Source organism: Sinocyclocheilus grahami, unplaced genomic scaffold (assembly GCF_001515645.1).
Source record: "Sinocyclocheilus grahami isolate Dianchi unplaced genomic scaffold, SAMN03320097.WGS_v1.1 scaffold1411.1, whole genome shotgun sequence".
Lineage (NCBI taxonomy): Eukaryota > Metazoa > Chordata > Actinopteri > Cypriniformes > Cyprinidae > Sinocyclocheilus > Sinocyclocheilus grahami.
Window position 1 is genome coordinate 56,247 of NW_015506590.1, and position 9,832 is coordinate 66,078.

The 9,832-nt window shown below is 40.2% G+C and overlaps 1 protein-coding gene across 3 annotated transcripts in view; it reads right to left on the reverse strand.

The window, feature by feature from the left end:
* Positions 1–1,150: 1,150 nt before the first annotated feature.
* The window catches only part of LOC107570080 (immunoglobulin-like domain-containing receptor 2), a 22,363-nt gene continuing 13,681 nt past the window's right edge, over positions 1,151–9,832 (reverse strand). For all 3 annotated transcript variants that reach the window (XM_016256280.1, XM_016256279.1, XM_016256278.1), the window contains 6 exons: positions 7,517–7,663; positions 7,285–7,446; positions 5,999–6,118; positions 4,551–4,758; positions 3,005–3,635; positions 1,151–1,435 (listed from right to left, as the gene is read on the reverse strand). In XM_016256280.1, the coding sequence (XP_016111766.1) occupies positions 1,400–1,435; positions 3,005–3,635; positions 4,551–4,758; positions 5,999–6,118; positions 7,285–7,446; positions 7,517–7,663 (1,304 nt within the window). In that variant the 3' untranslated portion in view covers positions 1,151–1,399. The remainder of the gene's footprint in view (positions 1,436–3,004; positions 3,636–4,550; positions 4,759–5,998; positions 6,119–7,284; positions 7,447–7,516; positions 7,664–9,832) is intronic.

Here is a 9,832-nt window from a genome sequence, read left to right on the forward strand (position 1 = left end):
CTTCTTTATATAACATGATGAGTTTGGCTGATCATTCTGACAAACCACTGAAACCAAATCACTCACTGTAATCTTCTTCTCGATCTTTAAATCTTTGCTCAGCTTTGCTTATGAAGACCAGTGTCATCCCCAAAAATACACAATATCATCATTTGTTACTTAGAAAATAATGGTCTGTATCTTATAATACTGATAAAAGCATGTGTATAACAAGATCTGCAATAATATTAATTAGTTAGCAAGTGTCTTGTTTTTACGAATGTGTGAGATATGTTGTCAGAATGTAACCATTTAGCAGAATTTAACTCCATTCATACAGAGAGAGCACTTTGAGATTATACACGAGATGGAAAAGACTGTCCCGTTTGTTTGAGATCAACAAGATTGCTCATGTTTTTAATTTCATTAAAGTTGTATTTATTTGATCAAAAATACAGAAAAAAACAGTAATATTGTGAAATATTAATAGTATTAGTTTCCTATTGAATTTCCAGTCTTCAGTGTCACATGATCTTCAGAAATCAGTATAATATGCTGATTTATTATCAGAGCTGAAACTGTTGCTGCTTCATATTTTTTGGACCCTGTGATAATTTTTTCTTTGATTCTTCGATGAATAAAAAGTAAAATAAAAAAAAAAAGCATTTACTGGAAATAGAAATCTTTTCAATATAAGTCTTTACAATCACTTTTTATCATTTAACACATCCTTGCTGAATAAACATTTTTTTTAAAAAAGAAAGAAAACCTTTACTGACCCCAAACTTCTGAATAGTAGTGTATATTATTACACAAAATTTCTATTTTCAATAAACACTGTTCTTTTTAACTTTTTATTCATCAAAGAATCAAAGAAAAAAGTATCACAGGTCCCAAAAATGATTAAGCAGCGCAACAGTTTGCAACATTAATTATAAATCAGCATATTATACTGATTTCTGAAGATCATGTGACACTGAAGACTGGAGGAATGATGCTGAAAATACAGCTGCGCATCACAGAAATACATTACATTTTAATATTATTTTAAATTGCAATAATATATCACAAAATTAAAAAAAAAATCAGTATTTTTGATCAAATAGATACAGCCTTAATGAGCATAAGAGACTTCTTTAAAAAAGATAAAAAATCTTACTGATCCCAAAAGTTTGTGTATGTTAACCTCATATTTTACATCCAGTAACGCTCAGTGTAAACCTCATCATTCCACTGTGTGGCAAAAGCTTTCATCAAACACAAATCCACTCAAACTGTACGCTCAAAGTCAAAGCTGTGAGGAAGTTATATTTGTTCAGACATGGCTGTAAAACACATTTCAGTAGCGCACAAACCTGCCTTCCTCAGCGCTAGGGTTCTGCAGCAGGGGTGCGAGCCGGCGGTGGAGACGTCTGACACATCAAACTACAAGCGAGTCTCTGCTCAGAAGAGTGCTCTGTTCAAAGAGAGGACAGAAGAGTGAGCAGAAGCAGCCAGCCGAGTCCGTGTGAGTAGATTAGTCTCGTCTAGCGGTGAGAGCGGCAGGTGAAGCGCTGTCAGTGATTATTCTGGAATTATTAGGACCAGACATGTTACATTATAATGAAATAACACACAAAAATTAAAATGAAACAAAGTCAAACCCTGAAGAGCTGCCTGATTCTCCAAGCTGCACTCGATAAGATTTCCACCTGTATTTATTAGTGTTGTCAAATGATTAATCGCAAAGCAAGTTTTTGTTTACATAATATTTATGTGTGCTGTGTATATTTATTATGTATATACTGTATAAATACACACACATGTATGTATATATTTCAGAAAAATATGTTGTTATATATTAAATATATTTATGTATCATAAATTATATGAATATAAATATAGACATGTAAATATTTTCAAAATATATACTGTATGTGTGTGTGTATTTACTGTATATATACATAATAAACATACACAGCACACACAAATATATTATGCAAACAAAAACGTTTATTTTGGATCTGATTAATTTGCGATTAATCGTTTGACGGCACTAGTATTTATGCACACAACTGGAGCGCTTTCGCTTCGGTGGTGTCTCTGGTGAGCGTCTACAGTAGCGTTTTACAGTTGGATCTAATGTAATGATTGTTAAACTCTATTTGCAGCATCTGTGTTTGTAAAAGCAGAAACATCATCTTACAGTGGAAGTCTGTGGGCGATAAGTGCGTATCAAAGGACGAAATATTTTCTGCAGCGATCGACAAACTGAACTCGCACCGACCCCAGAACTATCCACAGAGCATCTGCAGCAAATACTGAAGTGTCTTTCATCATGTTTGCTTTCTGCTACACATTTGTTCAATCTTTTTAGCCTCTTTTTCTAGACTCCTAACATCTCTGGGACCGTTTCTATGGTCAATACGGTTAGTCGTGTTAGAGCCGATACACCGTTTAAACTGTGATCCAAATACAATTTGACGAGGAATTAAGCAGCAAGCAGGCAGGGTTGATTTATTGACATTCTTGTTACCTGTGTACAGCTTATTTTCTGTTGTCAAATCGAGGTACAATTCGAACCGTGATTGAAAGGCCTAGGTCGGAATCAAACTGCGTGCTTTGTTCATCAAAAAATGTCTACAAGAGATATGAACGAAATAAATGGTAAGGATGATGACTAGCAAGAGGAAATCTTATAGAGTGCTTCTCTGGATTCTCTCTTGTACTGGACTGTTTTCAAAGGATCCTTCATACTTGAGGTCTCTTTTTGAAATAACTTCCAACGTTTTTCAATAATGTTACCAGTTGTGTTGGAGGGTTTCAGGACTACATTCTTCAAATCTCTGGAGACCTTTTTCAAAGGCCTTTCTACAGCCTTGCTTTGATTGAAGTGGCTTCATTCTGTGGACCTTTGGTGCTTTTCTTTCACTGCACCAATGCATCCATTTACATGCGAGACAAACTCAGGTCCACAGTGCTGTGAGGGTTTTATTCCCCCTTTCAATGGAGCAGTAAAGTCACAAAGAGTCTACAGATAACTCACCACTTTCCGAGGGCGGTTCTGCTCCTCAGGCCCGGGACCGGAGCGTGTGTATCTGAATGGCTGTTGTCCGGACTCGGCTCCGCGGGAACGCTCCAGCTCCTCTGTGTACGGCGGCAGAGATTCATTGTCCTCTGCAGTCCGCTGCCGAGGGGACTGGTTGCTGGGAGTCCTGCTGTGGAAACGCTCACTACTCTTTTTGGAGCTGTTTTTGGAAGGCGTGTCCGAGTCGTCTTCGGTCTGTCCCGCTTTTGAAGCGCTGCTCTTCACAGCTTTAGCTTTACGTTCAAATAAACTGTTGAGAAGGGCACGGTCGTAGTCTGGCCTGCGATCTCTTGCGCTCTGATCCCGCTCTCGTGGATCCCGCTGGGCTTGACCGTTGTCCCAAGTGTCCCGCTTGTTTCCAGGTAAGGGCGGAGGGCTGGGGGGACGTCTCGCTGGACTGGCCTTGGAACAATAAAACGGGTAACGATCCCGTTCTCGCTCTCTGTAGTCGTCCTCCCTGTTTCCGACGTCACCGTGACGTCCTCGCTGCATATATGCCATCGCAAACTCCTCCAGCTCATCCACAGATCCAGTCCGTCCTCGTTCCAGGAACGCCTTCCTCTGCAGGTGCTCCGAGCGAGGGTTCCACCTGGAACACAGATGGTCAATGCCAGTGTTGGGGGTAACTCATTACAATTTACGCAATCAGATTACTTTTTCAAGTAACTAGTAAAGTAACGCACTACTTTTTAATTTAGAAGGAAATATCTGAGTTACTTTTTTAAATAAGTAACAGTTACTTTGTTTCCATGTGTTGAGTGACAGCTCTGGTGTTGCCATGGTGACAGAAATCAGGAGTGAGTGCAGTGTTGTGTGTGAACATGATCTTACTGTAGTTCTAGACTCAATATCAACATGTGTTTACTCATCTCACTGCACACAAACACATTCAGTGCTCCTCACAATCAATAAATACTGTCAAATGCAAACTCAGAATATTATACAATCCTGCAATTATTAAATGTTAAAAAAGACAAATATCATTTATGTATTTAATCCCATTTTATTAACCAATGTCTTTGCTGCTGACCTTCGATGATCAAATTCAACCATGCTAGGCAAAAATTACACATTTGTGTTTTATTTTAGTTATTGCTGAATAGTGCTGAACTTTCTTCTCCTGCCTCATATTCTTCGTGTGATTAGTTTGAGCGGCGCCCTCTACTGTACAGACGAGAATTTACATTTCCTTCAGCCTGAGGCGCGTTCACTTCACTTTTGGTCTGAAAAGTGTATTTATGAAAATATGAAAGTGTATTTACATTTGTAAAATATCTTTTTTATATTAAAAACAAACAAGCCCTGCCCAGATTTAAAAATAAACTCAAAAGTAACGTTATGCATTACTTTCCATGAAAAGTAACTAACGTAATTAGTAACTTTTTAGGAAGTAGCGCAATATTGTAATGCATTACTTTTAAAAGTAACTTTCCCCAACACTGGTCAATGCTGTGATCTGCTCGTAGTAACAACAAGGCTCTACTACATCTCGACCGTCTGTTACCTGGGGCGTTCATCCGCCACACGATTTCTGTGCTGTGGCTGTCGTGTGTATCTTCCCTCGTGAACGGGAGATAAATCTGTGGCCCGGAGGTCAGCGGGGTCATCAAGATCAGGAATGGCTGGTAAAGCCTTCTTCTGGACTTGTCGATAGGTTTGGCGGAAGTCGGTTTCTACATCATGTAACGAACTCAGCTGGGACATACTGCAGGCTGCAAATGAACAGAAATCAGCACAGACGTCTCTGACAGCTTAGGTCTTCAGCCCTGCTCCTGGCGACCCACCCAGTTCCTCAACACACCTGGCCTGAGATTTTTTTAATGATCCTGAAGAACTTGATTGGCTGGTTCAGGTGTGTTTCATTAGGACAGTGGGTCTCCAGGACCAGGGCTGAAGACCTATACATTAGAAAGTTTGATCTTAATTGTTCTGCTCTCGCAAGTATTGTGATCATGCATACAACATTTATATCAGGAACACTAAGCAGAATTTAGAGCACTACAAGAAAAGCCTGAAGAACATGAGAAAAGTGAAGTACAAGGAGCTTTAGAGCAGTGGTTTTCACGACGCTCGGGTGGGTCGCCTGGATGATTTAAGGAAAATGAATATATGTATGTAACAAAGCTCAAGACTCAGGGAAGAAGAAAGCAGGAACCGGCAAACGTTAACAACAAAATAAACAAACAACAAAATGAGAGTAAGCAGATTCCAGTGCGTATCTGTTTCTCTGTGTTTGCGCTCTAGAGATCTTCAAAGGTTTCTTATTACAATGTATTTTATAGCGCTGAGCAGTGCAGCCAATCACAGAAGTATCTGTTGATTTCTTGAACACAACGTCTAATCAGAGGTGTTTCAGATAATCAAAACGTCTGTTCAGTCCTGAATTCTGCAAGCTATTCCTCTCATCATAACAAACAAAGTGTAGACTTGATGTAAATAATAGATTTATTGTGCAGTGTAGGGAGATTCACTGATTATAACAGAATTTTGTGATGAGTGACAGCTGATTATTAAGGGAGTGCTATTTGCACACTTTCTTGGGTATAATCCATTCAGAATTTGAATGTTTTTCATGCTGCTAAGAGGACCAACGTGACGAACACTCTGCAAAGTTTTGGGAGTCACATCCGCATATGAATGGGAGATTCCCTATTAAAATCGCAATGATTGACATAGTGATAATCATAACAATGGACTGGACAAAATATATGTCAAAACAGATATGCATGACAGAAGCACCTACAGTGATTTGATTCCTTCCGGAGTCCTCTGTGGGACTCGAGACTGGTGTGTTAACATTAACACAGGGTCTCTCTTAAAGAGTTTAAAAACCACTGCTTTAGAGAACACAGGAACACAGAGGAACAGGTAGCGTCAAGCATGCAGCTCAGGAGAACAGAGAAGCGGAGTGTGTGGATTGGATCATGCATCTGAACGGTGTTTGTGTCTTACAGTTTTGACTGCTGCTAAGCGTCAGTGATGGGTTAAACTGAGCGAGCTGCTTCTCCACGAACTGCAGCACCTTCAGAGAGCTCTGATCTGACGCAGGCTGCAGATGGAAACCACTCCGCACTACAGGAGATACACCGCGAGTGTGTTGTAAGAATATTGGTTTTGGTCATTCAGGCCATTTTAAAATAATCCTGTACTCAGATAGAATGACATTTTTTCCACACTCAAATCCACACTCGATGGAGCATTTCAGTGGGATACTGCGCAAACAACACTGCTTGCAATACACAGTCATTACATACTATAATCCTTGGACAGATTTGGTTTGCAGTCCATAACAGAGGCTTGAGCTCGTGACTTGATCCGAGTTCCAAGAACCCTGTGGATTTACCCAAACCAAGCAGGGAGGAGCAGGAATGCAGGAAGGCTTTACTTGGCCTGTATGTGTTTAATACAACACACCGCGGCACATTTGTGCTCAAGTGCAATCTCTATTTCTTCAGTCATAATGTTAAATATGGAGTCAAATCAAAGCCACATACACTTGCAAAAGAATTGAGGAATTGCAAAAGAAAAGAACGTTTTGCAAAGGAAAATGAAAGCATTGAGAAAAAATAAATGTGCTTTTTGCAAACAAAAATAAAGAACTGCAAAAGAAAATGAAGTATTGTGAGAAAAAAGGTTTGCAAACCAAAATAAAGAATTGCATTGTTTTGACATGGGGGTGTAAAAAAACGTTATCGCAAATTTGACTGAAATGCCAAATAAAAGCAGCATTGCAAATAAATTAGTAGCTATGGCCATGGAAAATGCGTGTTGCAAGTTTTGCTCATTTATTTTTTCTCAATACTTTCATTTTCATTTGCAAAACTTCAATTCTTTTGCAAGTATATGTCAAAAAAACGTTATCGCAAACTTGACTGAAATGCAAAATAAAAGCAGCATTGCAAATAAATTAGTAGCTATGGCCATGGAAAATGCGTGTTGCAAGTTTTGCTCATTTATTTTTTCTCAATACTTTCATTTTCATTTGCAAAACTTCAATTCTTTTGCAAGTATATGTGGCATTGATTTAACTCCATAGTAAACTAAATCTAAACAACATATCGGTTTGTCTGCAGATTTATTACCTTCACTTCAAACTCATTTTAAGTTCTTAAAAAAATACTCTGAAATACTGCAGTGGTAAATCAATTGGATAATGTGCCAGTAAATCACGTTGTGGTTTTGGAGCATCTAATACTGTGCAGCAGCTCAGTAATCACCAGGCTCACACCTGCACTCACCTGAGCCGCTGTTCTCCAGTGATGGTGCAGTGGACAGGTTCGGGTCAATGAGGGAGGGTGGAGCGATGGGCACCATGGTGGGCATCCCAGGTATGTAGTATGGATGGAGCATGGGAATAGGTGTGGGTGGAGTTGACTTGATCCCCTTTCCTGCTTCATACACTGTTTAAGAGAGACAGAGTCAGACTACGGTCGCGTGTCGGTGGCATGATGGTGTGTTTGCGGGACTCACAGTGCCGAGGGCAGCAGCAGGTGTCTGGACAGCAGCAGCATCTCACGTAACAGCAGCATGAATGAGGACAGCACTGACACCAGCAAACACCCACCAGCAGAATGACCAGGAGACTGCCCACGAGCACAGCGCTCACAAACACCCACTCTACAGAGAGAACACGTCACCGTCAGCGCGACACACACACACACACACACACACTAGAGATGCGTTCTGACGCTCAGTTTCAAATCCTGTAAAGTCTAGTGTGTACGCTCACAAAAGCTGAATTTAAAGGGGTCATGACATGGATTTTTAAAAAAAAGGTTATTTTCAACCCTCATTCCGACCCTCTCTCTGAAGTGACCTGTTTTAAGGGGCGGGTCTTTTAAGGCTTGTTGTGATTGGCTAACGTCACTGCATAGGAAAAAGCCTCAACGCCCCCTCGCTATTGCATGCCAGTGTTTTGACAACATGATCAAAATGATCATTTACTTCGGTTTGTGATGCAGATCTAGCGCTGCTTCATCTTTCAACGAATGATTCTTTGAGACTCTCCATGACACTGTGCCTCGATTACAAAACAAAATCCTCAGACACGATCCGGGATGCCATTAAAATAAACTATCCACTTGTTCCTTATGCTGGGATCCTTCTGATATCCGTGCAAAGATGTGAACGAGCTGTTTAAACCAAATGCGTCAAAGCGAACGTTCTTTCACTGCATTTGTCCTGACGACAGACTCATATCTGTTTACTGTATCCAGTGTAGACGAGATACAGTAAACAGAGATGTTATTTCTATGTGCTTTTGACGCTACGCTCTCATTCAGCAGGATCAAGCGACTGAACACCAGTGGGTGGGGCCTATGCTGAGAAGAAGACTATTCGACGATGTCTTGCTCTGGAGGCGTGTTTATGCAAATGTTTGTGCCCCCTGTGAAAGACCTCCCATGTGCCAAAAGATCAAGGCAAATTTGATTTCTTATGTCATGACCCCTTTAACAGCAAGTCACAACATTGTGGTCTGAACCATCCAGGGTGTTTCCGATGGGCTCTGGAATCTATAGGACAGTTTGGAAAATGGATGAAAGCACGTATGAGTGCAGTCAGCAAACACATGTGAATAAGCACTACATTATAACACTACAAATTACAACATGCGTTCAGAAGTGAGGAGGGGATCTCCACGAGGAATGTGTTCCACAAATACTCCAAATAAATCACTCACGAAAGAATGTGATAAACACATTTTCAGCCCAAATATTTCTGGTTTTCATGTGGAACTCATTCTTCAGGATTTAGTCAAAAAAGGATCTCAAATATGTTAAATGCATTAAGAGTTCAAAACGAAAGTCCATCAAATGAATTAAAGCTTCATGTAAAATCACAAATACAATTTTAAACATGAAACTACTCACTAACATGTAAACGTCCCGCTAAAGATGGCCCTCAGTGAACTCAACTCAAGACTGCTGTTAGTAAGAGTCTGAGTAAAGCAAACGCAGAGATCAGATAAAGACTGCATGATTCAGAGGACCTGAACAAACCGCACTCACAAACAAACAAACAATCCACAGCTCTTTCTCAGGAAATGGTGCACTTTAAAAAGTTTACGGTTGAACTACTAGAAGCACTATTACTGCCATTGGGAGAAAAAAAATAATCAAATTACTACAATCAAATATATCGAATAATATGACCGTATTATTCATCAGAAGTTCAGTTTCTGTGGTTTTTCTAGTCGATCTTATCATTAGTAATTCATGGGAGACAAACAACACCATTTCCACCTTGGTTTCCACATGTGCACACACACACACACACTCACTCACTCTTACACACACACACACACACTCTTACACACTCACACACTCACTCACACACACACTCACTCTTACACACACACACACTCACACTCTCTTACACACTCTTACACTCACTCACACTCTTACACACACACACACACACACACACTCTCACACACACACACACACACACACACTCACTCACACACTCACACACTCTTACACACTCTTACACACTCACACACTCACACACTCACACACTCTTACACACTCTTACACACTCACACACTCTTACACACACACACACACGCATACACACTCACACACTCTTACATACTCACACACTCTTACACATTCTTACACACTCTTACACACTCTTACACACTCACACACTCTTACACACTCTTACACACTCACACACTCACACACTCTTACACACTCACACACTCTTACACACTCACACACTCTTACACACTCACACTCACACACTTATACACTCACACACTCACACACTCTCACACACTCACAC